Below are 22,021 nucleotides of genomic sequence, written 5' to 3'. Positions count from 1 at the left end.
ATGGGAGCTGGAGTCCTACAATAGTTGGAGGGCCATTCCTGCTTTATCACATGTCAAAAACTGGTACAACATTAGTAATAATGCCTCTGAGGATGTTCAGAGCTAAATTTCCACCATACGGAGCAGCCATAGGGATTAGAGAACAGCTTTCAAGGCTTCCCCCAAAGATTCCTGGGATCTGTAGGTAACCCATCACAGAGCTGAAATACCCAGCATCCTTAACAAACTACACTTCCCAAGGGTCTTTTGGGGCAGGCATGTGATTTAAACATAGGGTGTGGATGTGACCAAGATCCATTACAGTGGTACCTCAGGTTACATATGCTTCAGGTTACAGATTCCGCTAACCCAGAAATAGTACCTCGGGTTAAGAACTTTGCTTCAGGATGAGAACAGAAATCGTTCTCCGGCGGGGCGGTAGCAGCAGGAGGCCCCATTAGCTAAAGTGGTGCTTCAGGTTAAGAACAGTTTCAGGTTAAGAACGGATCTCCGGAACGAATTAGGTACTTAACGCAAGGTACCACTATATTTGTTCATCTAGCTATTCCTTTTTTTTTTTTAAATAATTTTTTATTAAAGGTTTTTATAACAACAACAGACACATAACAAATACATAAACAGACAAAAACAAAAACAAAACAAAAAACATGTACCATTTCATATCTTAATTTCTTATACCTTTCTTCCCCGACTTCCTCATGCCTCCCTTTTCTGTATTCCAAATTCTTATCAATTACTCAGCAAATCTTCCCTTATTTTAATTTGAAATTAATCTAATCTTCCTTATTCTCCTTGTCTTAACCCTTGCTAATAGTAACCATTTACTTTCCAGTCCAACATCATTCTAACTTTCGTTAATTTTGTAATATTTCTTTAAATAGTCCTTGAACTTTTTCCATTCTTCTTGTGCTGCTTCTCTTCCCTGGTTTCGGATTCTGCTCGTCATTTCTGCCAGGCCCATGTAGACTATCACCTTCATCTGCCATTCTTCCAGTGTGGGTAGTTCTGTTCATCTAGCTATTCCTGATACAACTGGGTTTTCTCTCCCTGCTTTCCTAGGCTCTTGATTTTGAAACAACTGATGTGTATAACCTCACAATCCAAGCCACAAATCCTGAACCTCTTGTGACTGGGGTACAGTACAATTTAAGCTCCATTGCTTACTTGAGAGTCATAGTTATTAATGTGGAAGAAGCACCAGTTTTTCTCAAAACCACTCATACAGTTGATATACCTGAAAATGCTACTGTGGGTACTTTTTTGACAACAGCGACTGCCTTTGATCCAGAGGGTGACTCGATAAGGTAAAGATGAATTTCTCTCTAAACTTAATCATGGTCAAAGTAGACTTTACGTTAATCATATTGTTGAATTAAGGTGGCCAGCTGCAACAGAGAGCGGGACTCCTGCAACTTTAAAGGTTGTGTAGAAGAGGGGATTTCAGGGGGAAAGAAGATAAACATTTCTCTGGAAGATGGACACTCAGGGCTTGTAACTGTGTAGACATTATCTTTTTGCCCAGGCTTCCCCTGACCCATAAGATCGGACTCTGCTTTGATCTGTTTGAATTCCCTTAATACATATTTGTATTTTTTTTCTGTATTGTTTCATTTATTTAACAAAATTTATATCCCGCAGGATTGTAATAAAACATTGAAGCGGTTTACAAAAAAAGCTACATTTAAATTATCAACAAAAGACAGAAACAGGTTTTTAAAGACGTTCAAAAGATAATTAAAATCAGTGGTAAGCTAAAAAGGAGATTAAAACTCATGTCGACATTTTACATGTCCAGATAGGCTTGCCTAAACAAAAATGTTTTAAGCTGGTATTGAAAATAGTGTGGTGAAGGCTCCCAGTTGATGTCAGTAAGCCAGCAGTTCCATAACGTGTAGTTTCTGCCGCACTAAAAGATAAATTTCTTACAAGAGCAGAAACAAGTACCGGTATTATGTGGCACATACTGGGTAAGGCAATCCCGCAAATAAACCAGCCCCAAGCTGTTAAGGACTTAATATACAAATAGTAATGATTTGTGAATTTGGGACGTTGAGGTCTGTGGAATATACAAATTGTAACACCTTGAACTTGGGACGCGGGTGGCGCTGTGGGTTAAACCACAGAGCCTAGGACTTGCCGATCAGAAGGTTGGCGGTTCAAATCCCTGCGACAGGATGAGCTCCCATTGCTCGGTCCCAGCTCCTGCCCACCCAGCAGTTTGAAAGCACGTCAAAGTGCAAGTAGATAAATAGGTACCGCTCCGGCGGGAAGGTCAACGGCGTTTCCGTGCGCTGCTCTGGTTCGCCAGAAGCAGCTTAGTCATGCTGGTCACATGACCCGGAAGCTGTACACTGGCTCCCTCGGCCAATAAAGCGAGATGAGTGTTGCAACCCCAGAGTCAGCCATGACTGGATCTAATGGTCAGGGGTTCCTTTACCTTTTAACACCTTGAGCTTAACCCAGTCTTTATTTTCATATGCTTTTATACTACTGTTTTACTGATTTTATGTTGTATTTTCGTTTTAGTGATACTGTTTTAATGTCAATTACTGCTTAGATACATACACTTATATACACCCAGGAAGCTGTGACCATTAGGTGTGGCTCCCCTTCCTTTCTTTGCATTACAGAGAGGGGGAATGAGTCAACAGCGCTATAGCGTCTATGCAACTGTTTTGATAGGACATTCCTGTATCTGTAACCAGCTATCAGTGAAAGCACATCAAGCTTTATGAATAAGCTGGGTTCTTATATATTGGCCTTCTTCTTGCAAAGGTACGCCCTGAAAAGTGATGCCAGGAAGTGGCTGCGGATTGACCCTCTCAATGGCACAATATATACTGCTGCCCCGCTGGACCGGGAAACTCAACAAACCTACACAGTGCAAATAGTCGCAACTGAGCAAAGTAAGAAAAAAAAGAAAGGAAGGAAGTTACTCCCAAATTAGAGGTGACCCAGGACAAAGTGCCCCTCCCTGGCAGGCCCATCCTACATTGGTGCCCCTCCCCTTACATAATGGGTGTCAATGGCACCACCATTAAAAATGTCACACAGCTCCCTGGACTGATACTACGTTAAGCACTCTGGGATTTTTAAAAGGATAGCTTATAGCTCTCTGGTACAAAGGGCAGATGTTTGTGCCAGTTGGCTACATACATAGCCTGGATAGATAATAATAATAATAATAATAATAATAATAATAATAATAATAATAATAATAATTTATTATTTGTAACCCGCCCATCTGGCTGGGTTTCCCCAGCCACTCTGAGCGGCTTCCAACAAAGATTAATGTCACACATTAAAAACTTCCCTGAACAGGGCTGCCTTCAGATGTCTTCTAAATGTCAGGTAGTTGTTTATCTCTTTGACATCTGATGGGAGGGTGTTCCACAGGGTGGGTGCCACTACCGAGAAGGCCCTCTGCCTGGTTCCCTGTAACTTTGCTTCTCGCAGTGAGGGAACCGCCAGAAGGCCCTCGGCACTGGACCTCAGCGTCCAGGCAGAACGATGGGGGTGGAGACGCTTCTTCAGGTATACTGGGCCAAGGCCGTTTATATTTAGATATTTAGGTGTTTATAATTCCCAAATGCAGAAGCTTCATGCCCTCAAGAAAACATGTTGGATAGACTGGAGAAGATGGAGGAGTCTAACTCTCCCTCACTTGTTTTCTTCTTCTCCTTCAGTATCAACTAGCAATCTGTTCATCATCATTTTAAATGCAGAGAGGCTGGCACATACTATAGTCATGCGTCCACATAAGAACATAGCAAATGATGCTCCCAAGTGCCACTGCTGGCATTTCACAGATGTTGGCATGCTGAACACCCCATCCCAGTCAGTGGCAGAGAGCCTCTGAAACTTTGGAGAGCCCCTGCCCATCAGTGTGGAATATTGTTTTGCACTCTGTTCCACTCCACAGCTAAAGCATCTCGAAGCTCCACAGCACAGCTGAGACTGAACCTGAAAGATGTGAACGACAACCCTCCGAGGCTAGATAAGAACGTTGTGTTCTTCTGCCACCCTCTCCAAGGAAACGAGAAAACGAAAATCGAAGTTTCCGATCCGGATGAACGTTCATATGTTCAGAGATTCACTTATTCCCTTGTTGGTGCAGATGCAATACAAAACTGGAATGTTTCTAAACCTGATGGTAAGTTTTTGATCAGTTCCATGGCAAATGCAACCCCAGTGCAACCGAGCTATCCATTTTAGGAAGGAGCTCTATAGCCTTTTTATGGGACTCTGAGTTAATGATGTATATATTTTCAGAGATGGGGAAACTCTGATCTTCCAGGGGTTGTTGAACTCCAACTCCCATCATCCCTAACATTAGCCCATGCAAGCTGGGGCTTATGGGACCTGGAGTCCAACAATATCTGGAAGGCCTCAGGTCTGCATCTCTGCTTCACAGGTTATCTGTTATTTTTAAAACTGTTCAATATTTACGCATTTGTGTATGGATTCCTGCCTATTGTAGAGACTCGGACCCAGCGAAGACACGATAAATGCAGTCACATTTCTTATTCATGGCACAAGGATTCTTGTCTTAGTTTTCCCGATTATAATGCTACCACTTCTATCCTGGAATCTAATGTTCCTTTATGGAACTGTGGCTTTTTGATCAGTATACTGCCATGCCGTACTAAATTTTTAAACATCATGTGATATCACAATGCAAAACTGCCATGATTTTCTGGGCTGACGGGTTGTAAATTCCCGCCCCCCCCCCGAAGCAAGTAACATGGGAGTGCGCACTAAACTTCCTCTAGATTCTGCTAGTTTTCTAGAGGTGGCTTTTATGTCATATGAGAGGTCACATAAAATGTAGAAGCTATCTGGTAAGGAAACTTGGGTGAAACTCTGGGAAAGAGCATGAATCTGCACCTGCAGCTAAGATTCAGGTAACAGGCTTGACCCAGCCCATGTCCCATAGATTTCCATGCTTACATTTGCCATTTAAATCAACGGGACAATGAGTATCCAATCATTTGCTTGGATTGCCCCCCCCCCAATGAATTCCATTTTACAGGTCTTCCTTTTCACTTATTTATTACCAGATAGACAAATAGCACTCTCAGTTCTCTGAGCGCTGGTGCTTATGTAGCCATAATGGCAGTACCCAAAAGAGACATATGAGCGAGCTTAGGGGAACCCTAAGGTTTGCGGAAGTATAAAAAATATTGAAGAGGGGGACGACTCTGATTTGTTGGGTGAGGATTCCTGAAACAGACCAGTGAGGACTGATGGCCCTCAGTGGATACTGAATGCTGACTGACAATTGGGGTGGGTGTGGGTGTGGGTGTGGGTGTATAAAACTGTGTGGGAGGAGGAATGGAGTACTATTGACAAGAGCATGGCTGGCTGGCTGGGTGAAATGCCACACTCCACAGTGCAACATTTTGTTCCAGGTTACACTTGCTCTTATTATTGTTGTCACCATCATCTTGCTTTTCTGTTAAAAATTTACCATCCACTGTTTATATTTACAGGCTTACTTGCCTACATTTCCCCAAGGAACATGAAGCTTGAAGAGAAGGACTATGACGTACCATTGAAAATCAATGACAACGGAAGGCCTCCTATGGAAGGAGTTGTTACTCTGAAAGGTACAGTGAAAATGGTGTCTATGCTCTGCTTTCCCCCCCTTTGGCTATTTTCTCTTAATGCCTGGGAATTTGTGGTTTTGTCCACAGTGAGACTGTGCAAATGTACAGAGGAAAATAGATGCTTCCTGGCAATTGATGATGGACCTTCACTTCCGACAGTTGGGATGGCAATTGGAATTCTGGCTGGAGTACTGCTAATCATTGGTAAGTGCCTGTTTTAAATGGGCCTAATGGTGAGAGTGGGACGCGGGTGGTGCTGTGGGTTAAACCACAGAGCCTAGGACTTGCCGATCAGAAGGTTGGTGGTTCGAATCCCCGCGACGGGGTGAGTTCCCGTTGCTCGATCCCTGCTCCTGCCAACCTAGCAGTTCGAAAGCACGTCAAAGTGCAAGTAGATACATAGGTACCGCTCCAGGGGGAAGGTAAACGGCGTTTCTGTGCGCTGCTCTGGTTCTCCAGAAGTGGCTTAGTCATGCTGGCCACATGACCCGGAAGCTGTACGCCGGCTCCCTCGGCCAATAAAGCAAGATGAGCACTGCAACCCCAGAGTCGGCCACGACTGGACCTAATCGTCAGGGGTCCCTTTACCCTTTACCTTTAATGGTGAGAGTAGGGCTGCCAGTAAGAATGGGCATAATTCTCCATTTCAGTTTCTCTTTTTTCCCAATTTTAAGTTCATCTCTCCACATTTCTGCATAAGCTTATGATTTCTTTTTAAACGAAAGCCCTCATGAATATTCATCAGCACCTGTGTGCTTATTTCCCCAAATATATACATTTTTGTACGGAATGTTGCATAAGTTTGCAAGTTCAATTGTTTTTATTCTGAACAAAGCAGGATGATGATGCTGGACCTCATTGCACTCGACTGGACAGCAGCAGTTGACAGAACTTAAACAACTTGACTGTTTTGGGGGGTTTTTTCCCCACTTTCCAAAACAAGACAAACTCCTTGGGGGAATTTTAAAAATAAATTTAAACACTGAAGGAGCCAAGATGACTGACTGGGGAATTTGGCTTTCAAACATGCAAACAAAAGCAATATATATCGAGCACAGGTCTTTGTGGTTTTTGGAAGCCGTCAACCGTTGGAAGCAAATTGAATAAACAGTTATTTGGATTCATAGGGAAAGGCTATTTGAAAGCATGAATTGGATAAGGCAGGCTGAATTTGCGAAACTTTTGCTGCAAGGGGGACAAACTCTATGAGACACTCCCTCCCATCACGTTTCGTGCAAACTTAGCTTGGAAATGAGGGCTGCAGTCCACAACTTAGTGCCAGGAAGAAACAGTCACCATGGAATAATTGTAGACCCAACTATGCACTTTTGCACGGCTAGGAACAGTTGCAACTCTCTCACACTGAAGGAAATCGCCATTGACAATCTTTCTTTAAGGATGTGGGCAGAGGATTGCTCTATCACAACATCTCTAGGGTGCAAGCCCCACCAACTTGAATGGCTTTGAAAGCGAACTAGACTGATTCAAAACAAAAAAATTTTTTTCCTTCCAGTAGCACCTTAAAGACCAACTAAGTTAGTTCTTGGTATGAGCTTTCGTGTGCATGCACACTTCTTCAGATACACTGAAACAGAAGTTGCCAGATCCTTCTATATATCTGGCAACTTCTGTTTCAGTGTATCTGAAGAAGTGTGCATGCACACGAAAGCTCATACCAAGAACTAACTTAGTTGGTCTTTAAGGTGCTACTGGAAGGAAAAAAAAATTTTTGTTTTGACTACGGCAGACCAACACGGCTACCTATCTGTAACTAGACTGATTCATGCAGTATAGATCTATCAGTGTATAGACGATGCAATGCCTTGGCCTACAGACTTATGAGATCTATAGACAGAGTTAGAGATCAATAGGTTTCCTAGATCTATAAGTCAGGGCATTGCATTTAGGATAAATTAAGATGACAGGTAGCAACTGAGCTTGGCTCCCATTGAAAGGTGGCACTGCTGCCTGCCCACCACTAACATCACCTGCAGATCTGACTGAGAGGGCAGTGAGTAGTGGCATGTGCAAGTTGAGTTGGCGAGGGACTTTTCTGAGCATCTGGAGCACTTTGTCCAGTGCCAAACCTGGCTGACTGCTGATGCTGTAAGTGTTCATCAGATTACATTGTTGGGCTGTTATTTTAAACGCACACAATAGGAAGTAAGCCCCATTGAACACAGAGGACCTTAAGAGTAAAAATGTTTTGGGTTGTACTGTAAAAACCTGGGCCTGTTTTGCCTGCAAAGTGTTTGCCAAAGCTAATTTTGCTTAAAGTGTGAGATAAATATCTCCTTTCCCATTTTGTTCCCTCAGGTATCATTTTGGGGGTCGTCTTTCTCAACCTGAAACGCAAAAAGGAGTATGAGCTAAAGGCCCAGACAGCAAATGCTGTGAGCCCATCTGAATTGCGGAACTTGACGTAATTGTTTTACCAAAAGGAACAATTCCATTGTGGGGTGTTTTGTTTTTTTAACTAGTTTTGTTGTTATTATCTGCTCCCATTAATAAATTCCGTATTTTCCACTAATCCGAAAATACAATTGTTACCTTTTCCCCCCTCTTCCCCTTTCATCCAGAAATACAGACCTATACTGAGGTTATCAGAGCCCCCCAAGTCATTTTGGTGCCAGAAGACTTAACTATGATGCAAAAAGTGTGTTAAATGTTTAGTGTATATGTTTTTCATTATTTGAATATTACCTGTAAATAGGAACAGGAGCATGGCGCATAGGGAATGGAGAATGTTCGTGGATGCCCCCCCCCCAGGATAATTAGAGCTTGGGGTGTGTATGTATTTTTCATGTGGCTATGGCTTGGAAAAGGGTTAAATCCACTACCTGTGAACTACAGTCCCAAAATTGCATGCACATACACAAGAGTATGTTAAATGGCTACCAGGCTAGTGCTTAAATACAAGGCTGTGTGATAGGAAGGTTTAAGTGTAAGAAATCTTGTCTCAGTATAGGAAGAACTACATGCTCTAGGAGCCTACATTTATGCTTCTGAGTCGTTTTTTTAAAAAAAAAAAATTGTGTAATTTTAGCTATTTTCTATATTTAGCATAGTTACAAGCTTTTTGCCAAGGACAATATTATAACATAACAGACCCACTGATGGAATCATCTGAGAATGTGTCCCATGACTCTGCCTCTTAAAACCTTGTAAGGTTCCTTTATTAAGCACAAAGTCAACACAGGATCTTTGTTCCAATTCCCCTGCAATTCATATCTTTTGAGCTTTTAGGTATGACTTCTAGAACTAAAACTATGCACAAATTAACCTGTTACTAATTAGTCTTCATCGTAAATCTGAAGTAAATATATACAGGCGCTTTTGCATCAAACTTTGTAAGACGGCGGAACGCATAGCTGTAGCTTAAATGGGGGTGGGGGTGGTGATGAGTGTATTTGGTTTAGTAAAGTACAGTACATCTCTGCTATTCATAGAATGTGGAATGTTGACCATAAAAGTGACCTATTAATAATCATACCACCCTTACGCAGATGGAACAAGTTGGGCAGAGATGTATGCACTTTGCCCTGAAATAAAACAAACTTAAAAACTTTGCACCAAAATGGAAGAATTGGGATGGACCAGATTTGTAAGTCACACATGCAAAAGTGACATGGACCAGAAACAGATTGATTTGTTCATTCATTCTTTATGACCCAGCACAGAATTCAGGTTTAGGGAAAATCTCTCTCTGTCTGTCTTTTAAAAAAGTATGTTTCTAGTCCTTTTATTGGGAGAGAAATCCTGACCTGAGGCTCATATGTTGGATGAAATACCTGGGAAGGAGCATTTGAGAGAAGGCAGCTCTCCAGCTGTTAAGAACATTAATGGCAAGAACAAACAACTTAAGACAGGCCTGAGGGTTTTTTTTAAAAAAGGTTCTTAATCAAAATAATGGACTGTAAATGTCCAATTTTCCTCTGAAGCAGGGCAGAAATAACTGGTATTTGTTCCCCCAGCTGAAGAAGCTGACAATAGAAATACAGTGGTACCTCGGGTTACATACGCTTCAGGTTACATATGCTTCAGGTTACAGACTCCGCTAACCCAGAAATAGTACCTCGGGTTAAGAATTTTGCTTCAGGATGAGAACAGAAATCATGCTCCGGCGGCGCGGCGGCAGCGGGAGGCCCCATTAGCTAAAGTGGTGCTTCAGGTTAAGAACAGTTTCAGGTTAAGAACGGACCTCTGGAATGAATTAAGTACTTAACCTGAGGTACCACTGTACCTGCATTATTTGACAGTATCTTCTATACAATGCAAAGTATCATTTCGAGTATTTGGCAAATACGACGGACAAAACTGTCACTTTTGGTTTCTCTAAGATTCTGGTTTTTTTCAAATTCAATTTGCACATTTCTGCAACAGTTTGTTTGTTGTAGTTGTTGTTTCCTCAGACACACTCTATGCAATTCCGCCCAATACAATGCATTTTTGTATGCTATCGTCACAAATGTGCACATGCGTGCCCACTTTCCCCTAACATATGCATTTTTGTATGCATTGTTTGGCTGGAGGATGTGTCTCAAAATTTAGGGAAGTGTGAACTTAGACTGGTAGCTGTGCTTCGGTTCACATCATGTTTCAGTAAATGCAAATTTGGTAGGTTCACAATAAAGCCAACTTTCTCCCCCATCCCCATTGGTGAACATGTGATGAAAATATGTAATTGTTATTGTTTTGTAATACGTTATGGGACATAGACATACAAGGTCTTCATCTTTCATCTGTCTTCCTGGAGCTCCAGAACCGTGGAGTGGATTCTGCCACTTGGACTCTAATTTCTTCACTTTGAATATCCTCAAAAGCTTTTCTTCTGTTTCCATGTTGTTGTTTTCTCATGTAAATCAATAAAATATGTTTTATAAAAATATGTTTGCTATTGGTTAACATAGTCTTCTTTATTTGCGGCAGCTTGTTGCCCAGTCTGCTCTAGAGCAGTGCTACTTAAAAGTGGTGCCCAATGGACAGATCAGTGGTGCTGATCTGTGAGCCGTTGGCTGCTGGTCCGCAACAACCCCAGCACAGCCCAGGTTGGGTGGGATGCTTCAAGGCCTAAATATGGTACCAGTCCCTGGCACTTGGAGAAAAGAAATGCCTGTCCACCACATCACAGGAGGGGAGAGTGCTCCTGTGCTCGAATCCTGCTTTCTGGATTCCCACAGGCATCTGATCGTCCACTGTGAGAACAGGATGCTAGAATAGATGGGCCTTTGACCTGGTCCAACAGGTTTTTCCTATGTTCTTACATCAGATAGTTGGAGAAGTACTGCTCCATTCTTGCAATTTTCTCTACTAATTCATTTGAAAGCTCCTTCTTTCTTTTTAGCAACCCATTCGCGGTCCATGACAATGCATCTCTCGGCTAGCTTTTAAACCATTCAGAAGGTGTTGGTTGTTTTCACGGTCACAGATGGAGCTTAACAAAATTATCTGCTTTCTGTCCTGTACTCATTCCCAGATCCGTCTTAGCGTCTAGCCTGATATCTTTTATTTCCCACAGCTGTCATTATTGTTTCACGTCAGCAATTATGAGCAACACCAGAAAATCCTCAAACCACCCCCTAAATAAACCCCATAGTTCTTTCGAAGTGCCTGAAAATTCCTTATTCATATAAATATTATCAAAGAATTGCAGACTCCAAAGGAGACACAAAAGAATGTTGTCTCAGAGAGAATTAAAACAAGGGAGAAAATTTGAGTCAGGAAATTTTAAGCCTAGTTGGAAAGCTACAAGACTGGGGCTATTCACTTTTATTTAAGAGTTGAGATTTACCTATTAAACAGATGGGCTTACTTCTGAGTAAACATGATAGGTTATCCCATTTCAGAATGGGTTGAACCTTGTGAACAAGTTATAGCAATCCTTGTCACCGAGATTACCTGATACTCAAATAATTATTATCAGCTTATGGTAACATGGAGTTGGGCTTCCAGTGTTGTGGAATGTTCTCCCTGCTGAAATATGACAAGTCCCATCAGTACTGGCATTCTGCTGGCTCTTGAAGACATGCCTGTTTAGACCGTGGGATAAATCAGCCTCATATAACCAACATGCTTAAGTCTAATTAATGCATGAAAGGGTTAAGACCATAGAGTAAGCTGTCCTGCCAGGCTTAGCTAGGTCACTCCTCACCTTCGGAGGAAGGGTTATCAAACTTATTGTTCTCTCAATTCCACCATATGAACCCTACCAGTAAGGAGGTCTAAGCTGGATACTCTAAGCTTAGACCACGTGGCTTAAGCAAACCATTTTTGTGTTTGTACACAAATAATTTAAAAACATTTACCATTTTGGAACTTAAGTTATACTGCCTGTCTTTTCTTGCTGCTGTATGGAAAAGCACATGAAACCAAACCATTCTTAACCTACCAAATGTGTATTCCCTTTCTATGCAAAGAGAAGTGGGGAATTTTGGAAGCAACTCAGAAGGGAATATTTTATAAGTCTGAGAGCTACCACACTTTATTTTACTGCATGTTTTGTGATTTGGGGTTCTCTCACCAAAGAGTACTTGCTCTAAACCTGGATTTAGGCACACAGAGAATTCTCCTTTTATTTTACCATATCTATTTTTCTTTTAAGCAAAATTTACCAACATAGACACTTATTCCCCTGATCTCCTGACTTGAACTTCCTGTTTTAATTGCTGTTTTAATTCTTAGGACTTTTAATGGGTATTTTTATTGTATGTTTTAATTGTGGATGATTATTTTAATGTTTGATTAAATTGTTTTACTGTGCATTTTAATTATGTATGGCTGTATTTCTATAATTGACTTTATACTTGTAAACTGCTTCAAAGTCAACTTGGCAAGGATGGAATATATAAATTAAACAACAGCAATATTGCTGGCTCAAGGAGAATCCCCAGACATTCCCTTAGAATTCTTCCCCGCAGAAAGTGATGTGGTTGGACTAGAATAACCCACTTTCTGTTCTTGTGTAGGAACAGTCTGCCAGGGATGAGGCAGGTAATAAGTAACCAAACAATTAAACCCCTGTGTTGCAAACAATTATCAGTAATATCCAAGGCAACACGATGACCAAGGACAACAATGTGATGTCAATATAAACTCTTTATATAATCTATACAGAACATTGAACAGTATGAAATATACGAAATATGCACTCTCTGCAAAACCAAATAAACAGAAATCTTATAAATCTCTGAAAATCATTGCTTCTTTCAGAGACTTGCATAGTCTACAAAGACTTTCAGAGACTTATAAGACTTATGTTTATTTGGTTCTATGTTTTCAAGAGAATCCATCAAGAGTGCATATTTTGTGATTTTCAGAGATTTATAAGATTTTTGTTTATCTGGTTTTGCAGAGAGTCTGCAACTGGAGTCACAGGAAAAAAGCAGAGTCAAGAATACCTTGTTTAAGCCACGGTCCCAACCCTAATAGGAAGCCTTTAAACATAGCTCTTTCTGCCCAGGTGAGGGTCAGGGGGAGGATCAGTGGCTTGCGTTGGTGGCAGGACCAGTCCACAAACCCAGAGAATTTCACTCTTAAGAAGATGCACCAAGCTGCGGTTCTAATCAACCATCTCTCAAGGCACACAAATATCGAAGTTCCTGGTTTCATCCCTAGCAACTCCTGATGTACTCTCTGTCTCTCCTTTCCTGTTCAGGCAGCCTACAGAAAGTCTTCGAAACAGTAATGAAGTCTAAGCCCAGCTTCCTTGAAATCTGTGAGGAAGCCATAACTTCAAGAAGAAGGAGCTTCTGTTCTGTGCTCATAAGCCCTAACAAGGAACAGTCGTCTATATTACGGAGCTACAATTCTAAGTCTTCCCCTGAAGATGCCACATTGTGTTTTTTTTATAATAATTTTTTATTCATTTTCCAAACATTTTATACAATCAACTCATATTAACTCTCACATTCATCAATTTTTGACTTCCCTCAGTTTCTCTGCCAATCTTTCGCTAAAATTTCTATTGTTAACGCATTTCTGAACTTATTATTGCCTTTAACCGTTCCTCTTCCTTTCTCCTACTTTCTTTTTTACAATATTTCTTAATTGAAGATGCCACTTTGTTTTTTTTTTAAATAATATTTATTAAAGTTTAAGGGTTACAAAAATAAAAAATAAAAAACACCATTTTAAACAGCAAACAATACAACACATCACAATAAGTAAAGAAAAAAGGATGAGATATAAAAAAAGAAAGAACAAAAAAATAAAATCCATTAAACAGAAAAAAACACAAAGAAAAATACAACAAATCTTCCCATAACTTATCTTTCATTAGCTTATTTCCTTGACCTCCTCACACCTCCCTTTTTTGTATTCTAGTTCGATTATCTATTTCAGCAAATCCTTTCCATCTTTTCAAAATTTTAGTCCTGTAATTTATCTTAATATAATGTAGCTTTACTTTCCCTCCTTTCACCAATTAACAGTCAGTTTTTCCCAAATCCTTTGTAACATTTCTGCTAAAGCCACATAACATCATTCCAACATCCTTCTAACATTCATTAATTTTACAATGTTTCTGTAAATAGTCTTTAAATTTCTTCCAATCTTCCTCCACCGACTCTTCTCCCTAGTCTCGGATTCTGCCAGTCATTTCCGCCAGTTCCATGTAGTCCATCACCTTCATCTGCCATTCTTCCACGGTGGGTAGATCTTGTGTCTTCCAGTACTTTGCAATAAGTATTCTTGCTGCTATTGTGGCATACATAAAGAAAGTTCTATCCTTCTTTAACACCAATTGGCCGACCATGCCCAGGAGAAAGGCCTCTGGTTTCTTCAGAAAGGTATATTTAAATACCTTTTTCATTTCATTATAGATCATCTCCCAGAAAGTCTTAATCCTTGGGCATGTCCACCAAAGGTGAAAGAATGTACCTTCAGTCTCTTTACATTTCTAACATTTATTATCGGGCAAATGGTAGATTTTTGCAAGCTTGACTGGTGTCATGTACCACCTGTAGATCATTTTCATTATATTCTCTCTTAAGGCATTACATGCCATGAGCTTCATACCTGTGGTCCATAACTGTTCCCAGTCAGCCATCATAATATTATGTCCAACATCTTGTGCCCATTTAATCATAGCAGATTTCACCATTTCATCCTGAGTATTCCATTTCAACAGCAAGTTATACATTCTTGACAAGTTCTTAATTTTAGGATCTAGCAGTTCTGTTTCCAATTTTGATTTTTCCACCTGGAAGCCAGTTTGAAGATGCCACATTGTTTAACCTGTTCAGTGTTTTAATTTCATAAAGTAGGTGAATCCTGAGGCCCACCCACCCACAGCCATTACCATGGTCTCTAACTGGATGGATAAAAGCACCTTGAAGCATTTTTCAAAATGCTGACTGGTTCCTATTAACAGGGAATTGACTAGTATTCTATTGATAACCTGTCAGTGTGTTTGGGGTTAATATTTATGGTGTGACACTGAGATGTGCAAACCAAACTGCAAAACGTGAATAAAGCCTTCATGGAGAGAGGTATAAGGAGGAATTAAGGACGTTCATGGCCCCATCTTCTCTGTCATTCCACCCTCAGATAAGAAGGATTGCTTTGTTTATATATCTAGCTCCATTTTTGAAACTAAAGTTTGGCTAAAGCTGTAAACTCCAAAGGAAACAGGAGACTGTTGCTTTTTCAAAATCTCTTCTAATGTAAACGCTTCTGCTTGCAAAAATCTGATGAAATGTTGCTTTTTAAAACAAACTGTCAAATGTTTGGCAAATGCTGCAAGGACATTTAAATACAGCAAGCATCCTTAGCAATTTGCTGGTGGGGAGGAATCCCTGACGCATTCAGTATTTAGGGCTGGGTTCTCACATAAGAAAAGTCCCGCTAGATCAGGCCAAAGGCATCCTCTTCTCACAGTTGTGAGAAGCCATTGCTTTCCCCCAAAGAATTCTGGGAGCTGTAGTTTGTTAAGGATGCTGGGAGTTCTTAGGCGGTCCTTATTCCCCTCCCAGGGGCCACAATTCTCAGAGTGGCTTAATCATCAAGCCCTCTTCATATGGAACTCTGAAAATTGTGGCTCTGTGATCATTCTCATCCCTGGAAAAGATCTCAGCCCTGAGAGCTTAGACAATCATCAGCAGTCAGAGTAGCAGACTAGAGCAGGGGTCACCAACCTAAGGCCCGGGGGCCGGATCAGGCCCAATCACCTTCTCAATCTGGCCCAAGGACAGTCCAGGAATCAGTGTGTTTTTACATGAGTAGAAGGTGTGCTTTTATTTAAAATGCATCTCTGGGTTATTTGTGGGGCATAGGAATTTGTTCACCCCCCCCCAAAAAAAATATAGTCTGGCCCCCCACAAGGTCTGAGGGATGGTGGACTGGCCCACGGCTGAAAAAGGTTGCTGACCCCTGGACTAGAGGGACCAGGAGTCTGCTGCAGCAGAAGGCTGCTGCACATATTAAACAGCCATGTTTCAGATGTGGTCTGTTGCACTATTCTACAAGCTGACATCATGGGCAAAGGACCAATCCTGCCCAGCTGGATAGGGCAATATGAGCTTACAAGTTTTGGCATCAAAAAACATTTTGAGCAGCTTCATGCTTCTATCTTTACATCTGTTTTTCTCTTGCTTTTGGATGTCACTCTTGGAACATCAAAGGGAGCCTCACAAGAGCCAATGAGAAATCGTTTGAATGCTAATTTAATATATTCTGTTTCTGGCTGGATTTACTTAAGGAAATGAACGCAGGACTTATAAAACAGGAAGAGTTTTGAATTGGATGATGCACAGCAGTGATTCATTTGTGCTCCCTGAAATGTAAAAGAAACCTTCTGGACTTCATAATCGTTATTGCTGGTGAATACCAACGCAAAATGATGAAGGGCATTTTCACTGACCCCCCCTCCCCCTTTCCCGAATGAAACTTTTATTATAACAGCACACATATTTGCAAGAGACATATCCTTGCCAGCTTTCTGTCTTCCTGGCAACTGAAAATCCACTCTCCGGAGTTGCAGCAGCAATGGACACAGAGCAAAATGTGCGGTGCCAGTCAAAAGGATACATACCACATGATGTGTGGCAGTGAAACATGACCAGACTTAAGAACAAAATTAGATTCCTGCTGGATCAAGCCAGTGGCCCATTTGGTCCATCATCCTGCTCTCACAGTGACCAACCAGAGGCCTGTGGGAAGCTTCGAAGCTTAACAGCACTCTCCCCAATTGTGAATCACAGCAAGTGGTATTCAGAAGCATACTTCCCCTGACCGTATAGATGGGACATAACTATCATAGCCAGTAAGGTAAAGGTAAAGGGACCCCTGACCATTAGGTCCAGTCGTGACCGACTCTGGTGTTGCGGCGCTCATCTCGCTTTATTGGCCGAGGGAGCCGGCGTACAGCTTCCGGGTCATGTGGCCAGCATGACTAAGCCACTTCTGGAGAACCAGAGCAGCACACGGAAACACCGTTTACCTTCCCGCCGGAGCGGTACCTATTTATCTACTTGCACTTTGATGTGCTTTCGAACTGCTAGGTTGGCAGAAGCAGGGACCGAGCAACGGGAGCTCGCCCTGTTGCGGGGATTCGAACCGCCGACCTTCTGATCGGCAAGTACTAGGCTCTGTGGTTTAACCCACAGCGCCACCAGCGTCCCAATTATAGCCAATAGCCACCAGAAATGGCTCACCACGTGGGGTGCAGCAGCTATGCTAGCTTTCCAACAGGTCGGTCAGAGACCAATTTTTTATTTCTGTCTGAATTCAAGAATGTTGCTATGGGAGAAGCAAGACCATCTTGGGAAATGGATGGAGTATGCATGCACATTCAACTGCCTAATGGTGTCCGTGTCACCCAGGAGATTGCAACTGCAGAGATAAGAAGAGAAGAGTCATTCCGTCGTCCAGAGAGGTCACTTCCTGGTTCGCATGGAGAAGCCGTTTTCAACAGAGCCCAGCAACAGAAGCGCACAGGTGTAATAAGGCAGCATCGGGGGTTGAAATGTTGCACCCCTAACCATTTTGCGCTGGAGGCAACCACCCCTGTGGCCTCCCAATGCTACGCCACTGGGTTTTTTGTGGGGAAAGTATTGTGGCAAAAAAAAGTGGCTCACAACAGCACCCACCAAAGAGTTTGAGTGAACTTCTGCATTGATAGTTGGCAACATGACTAACAGACAAAATGACTCCTTCCTTTAGGAGTTCCTGAGGAACCCTTGGTCAACTCAGAGCACAGCTTGAAAACTACTGCTCTCTCATACCACCTTTAAAGGAAAGAAAAAGGGACCCCTGACCATTAGGTCCAGTCGTGACCGACTCTGGGGTTGTGGCGCTCATCTCACTTTACTGGCCGAGGGAGCCGGTGTACAGCTTCCATGTCATGTCGCCAGCATGACTAAGCTGCTTCTGGCGAACCAGAACAGCACACGGAAATGCCGTTTACCTTCCCACCGGAGTGGTACCTACTTATCTACTTGCACTTTGACATGCTTTCGAACTGCTAGGTTGGCAGGAGCAGGGACTGAGCAACGGGAGCGCATGCCGTCGTGGGGATTCGAACCGCCAACCTTCTGATCGGCAAGTCCTAGGCTCTGTGGTTTAACCCAAAGAGCCACCCGTGTCCCTCTCATACCACCTTTAACTCTCTCTAAATAATATACTGCCTTTCTCTGCCCTGCAGAAGAACGATGAATCAAGAAAATGTCTTTAAGCTACTTGACTCCTTTATTTAAACATTTCTCCACAGGAATTCCATAACCAGCAAACGTTCTACCTGTACTCCTCATGGCTTCTGTCCTTAAGCAAAACCCCCATATTTTGGAATTTTCCTACTGGTACAATTCCCAGTAACTGGTCTGAAGGAGGGTCATCAGGAATAAAACTAAGAGATCATTTTTGCTGGAAGTTTAGCTAGTTCGGAAACAACTACTGAAAAAGCAGACTTGGAAGTTGGAGGACATTTTTCCGCATATCGTCTAAGAGGTTAGAACATGTCAATCTTTTTTGCTTTATAGAAAATTGTGGTTTTGCAACTCCCCGTATTTTTGCATAGAGCTGACTAAAAATTTAATAAAAAGATCCTTAGATTATCAGTCATACAAATGCCTGCAGAATGTATATTCACGTCACAGCACATTTATTTTATTAATCCTCTTCCATTTATCATGATGGGGGAGGGGAACAAACATCACTAGCAAAATGTTAACAAAAATATGACAAAGTGCTAGTTATATAAGAGGCAAAAATAATTTCCAAAACCCTACACAGAATGTTTTTCTTTCCAAATTATAATTTACAGTCTGAATGGATTATATATCACAAAGAGATAGTACAATCCAGAGCAGGCCTATTTCCCCCCGCCAAATAAAAAGCTTTCAATTGTGGCTGCAAAGGTCATTGGTCTAGAATTGTTGTTCATACTCTACAGAAATGTGCTGTTTCTCGTCTCTTACATAATCTCTGGAATGCTTGAAAACATATTAAAATGATAGCTATTGTCTGCTTTTAAGCACAGCAGAAAGAAATAAGACTGGACCATTTCTGTTCTTAAAAGAAATCTTACTGGCAAAAAAATAAAATAAAATGTTGACTTGGAAAGTAACAACAACCCTAGTTTGTCCAAAATATAGTCTCCTATTGAACTGAGGTCCCATAGAATTCAATGGGGCAAGTTAGTCATGACACTCATGTCCCTTTGGTTTCAATGGGAACTAGGTTCAGCTAACTTCCTGTCTGGATCCAAGCCATATTCAATATATGAAATCATTTGCATATTTTTTTTCATTACCAGATAGACAGGTGGCATCTCTGTTGTCTTTTTGGTGCCTCCTGAAGACAAGCCCAAGTTGAGATCTTTCCCAGTCTACATCAACACTGGAAATGTATTTAAGATGTTTTTATTGTTTCATTCGTTGTTTGCCACCCTGCGCTCTCTTGAGAGAAAGGGCAGGATATAAATTCTAGCCTTATTATTAAGAATAAACCCAGACCATCGAACATCTTCTGGGCATTCTGTCAGAAGAAGCCCGCAGAGATTGGGGTGGGATGTAGAGAGGAACTGATGTTTGAGGTACCACCTCATTTGTCCTCCCTCAAGTTTCCCCACATACTCTGGGACCATTCATGTAGACTGACAAACAACCCTCAAACTGTATCTAGAAGGCAGCAGGTAGCCAGTGCAGATACAGAGGCATTTGCATAATACTGACCCCCTGACGTTCTGCCCTTTCAAAATGTTATATTGTACTGTTTGAACAGATGATATCCTCAGACTTTATATTCCAGTAAGAGGAAGTTTGCTTACCTCGTGGGTTTATTCATATTCTTCCCCCCTTGGGTCATACAAGATCATTCTCATTAGCATTGTTCTGATCTCAGATAATTCTGGGAATGATCCCAAGTTTTAGCTTGCTGACAAAATTTACCAGCTCCATTTAATATCCTAGAACGTGGGCATGCTGAGCACAAGTTCTGCTCACCAAAGATTTATATGTCAGACAAGGTAAGAGTCTTGCCAGGATGCTGTCAGGCAAAGTCCTTGAGGAAGATTTCCAAGTACCATGGGGGTGGGGTACAAATCTGGGAAATACTTAACCACCGTCTTTATTGTGAACATGTCAATACTGCCTTAAAGCAGAAGTGGGAAACCTCAGGTTGGGAGACCAAACAGGGTCCTTCAGACTGCTCTTTCCAGACCTTGGGACCATCATGGGTGTGCTCCCTTTTCTCCAGGCCACAGCCCTCACTGGCCATGCTCCACACCCTCCTCAAGCACTTTTGCCTGGCTGGCATGTGTCCTTGAACTGTGAACATGCCTTTTGCTTGCCTCGATGGAGAATGGAGAGATCTGCAAGTGTAAGGCATTCAGCTTATACTTAGGGCTCCTTCTGAAGACAGTTCTTCAGCTGGTGCAAAATTTGGCAGCCCAGTTGCTCACCGGGGCAAGGCAGTTTGAGCATGTTACACCGATCCTGGTCAGACTGCATTGGCTGCCAGTTAGTTTCCAATTAAAAGTGCTGGCTTTGATCTATAAAGTTTTAAATACCTCTGGACCACAATACCTCTCTCCATATGAACCTACCTGGACCCTGAGAACATCCTCTGAGGCCCTATTTCAGGTGCCTCCTCCACAAGAGATCTGGAAGGTGGCAACATGAGAATGGCCTTTTCTGCAATGGCTCCCCATTTGTGGAATGCTCTCCTCAGGGAGGTTTGACAGCTGCCTTCATTATACACCTTTGTCTTGAAGCAGGCCTTTGGCTGATTCACATCCGACGCCCTTTTAAAATGTGTTTTGGGACTTCCGGGTTAGCGCGATCAACTAATGGCGGATTCCCTCCGAGCTCCGGAGGGAATCGGCTGCGCAGGAGCTGGGTCTGGCCGCTGCGGGAACCCTCAGAAATCACAGGCGCTGAAGCCTGTGAACCTGGTGACTCGGCGGGCACCATTTGCGCCCCCCGACCTGCGAAGGAGCCTTTTTAAAGGCTTCGGAACGGGGGACAGGGTGAGCGGCGCGGTGCTGAGAGTCGACTGCTCCTCCTGTGGAGTGAAGCCACATGCCATGGTCGGAGAGCGCTGACTTCTTCTTGTGAACAATTGGACTCTAAAAGTAACAACCCATGAGTAGTACGGAAATTGGACTGGTAAAGGAAATTTTTTGTTGTTGAATTTGGCACGATCGGGGAAGGTGCAAACAGGAAGTCTGCCTCCCCGTCTTGTAAATAATTTAAAGCAAGGACTAGTTAACTAAGGTCGAGAGAATTTCTTCTTCTTTATTGGGTAAAAGATATTAATTTCACGATTTGGCAGTTTAAGTATAAATAACCTTATCGGAGGATAAGAGCTAATTTTGAGAGCTGAAGTGCCCCCCCCGGACCCGGGAGTGATCTGTGAGAGAGCCTGTTGAGGAGATATAGAAGAGTTTGACAGCTGTCAAAATTAGCTGTCAAGAAGGAAAAAGAGAACTTTGTTTCTGCTGTCTCTGCTGGAAATATTTGTTGCAATTTGGTTATACTTTGTTGAAAACAAGGAAGAACTGATACAAAATAACTTGACTTTTGGATTTGAACTGGAAAGAATACTAAGTTACCAAAATCCCTCTAGAGGGGGATTTGGGGCATTATAAGAATGGCTGGAGGAGGGAAAATTCAAGCTGGGCTGGACAGAGCTTTTGTTCTCTTGGGAAAGTTACAAGGCCAAATGGATGTTTTGGCTACAAATGTTGCAACTCTGAACTTAACAGTAAATAATATCATTGAATTTGATAAGGATTTGACTCAGGAAGCCCATGCAGCTGGACAAAAAGAGAAACTTGAGAGTTTTGAGAGTGTGGAGAAGGAGACATATGTTGTTTCTGAAGAAAAGGAAGGAGGAGCTGTAATTTTGCAGATGACAAAGGAGAGCCAGAGGCCTGTCATGATGGTTACAAAGGAAAATAAGAAATCGAGCCAGAG

At 42.1% G+C, this 22,021-nt stretch overlaps 1 protein-coding gene across 1 annotated transcript in view; it reads left to right on the top strand.

The window, feature by feature from the left end:
* CDH17 (cadherin 17) overlaps positions 1-10,497 on the top strand; it is a 28,507-nt gene extending 18,010 nt beyond the window's left edge. The window contains exons 13-18 of the mRNA XM_083623254.1: positions 1,060-1,304; positions 2,776-2,906; positions 3,923-4,153; positions 5,493-5,609; positions 5,697-5,813; positions 7,926-10,497. Coding sequence (XP_083479380.1) covers positions 1,060-1,304; positions 2,776-2,906; positions 3,923-4,153; positions 5,493-5,609; positions 5,697-5,813; positions 7,926-8,035 — 951 coding nt within the window. The 3' untranslated portion in view covers positions 8,036-10,497. The remainder of the gene's footprint in view (positions 1-1,059; positions 1,305-2,775; positions 2,907-3,922; positions 4,154-5,492; positions 5,610-5,696; positions 5,814-7,925) is intronic.
* The last annotated feature ends 11,524 nt before the right edge of the window (positions 10,498-22,021 follow it).

Source organism: Podarcis filfolensis (genome assembly GCF_964270895.1).
Source record: "Podarcis filfolensis genome assembly, chromosome: 7".
In the NCBI taxonomy this organism is placed as follows: domain Eukaryota; kingdom Metazoa; phylum Chordata; class Lepidosauria; order Squamata; family Lacertidae; genus Podarcis; species Podarcis filfolensis.
The sequence above is the reverse complement of the archived record's forward strand: the minus strand, read 5'-3'. Positions and strand labels throughout refer to the sequence as shown.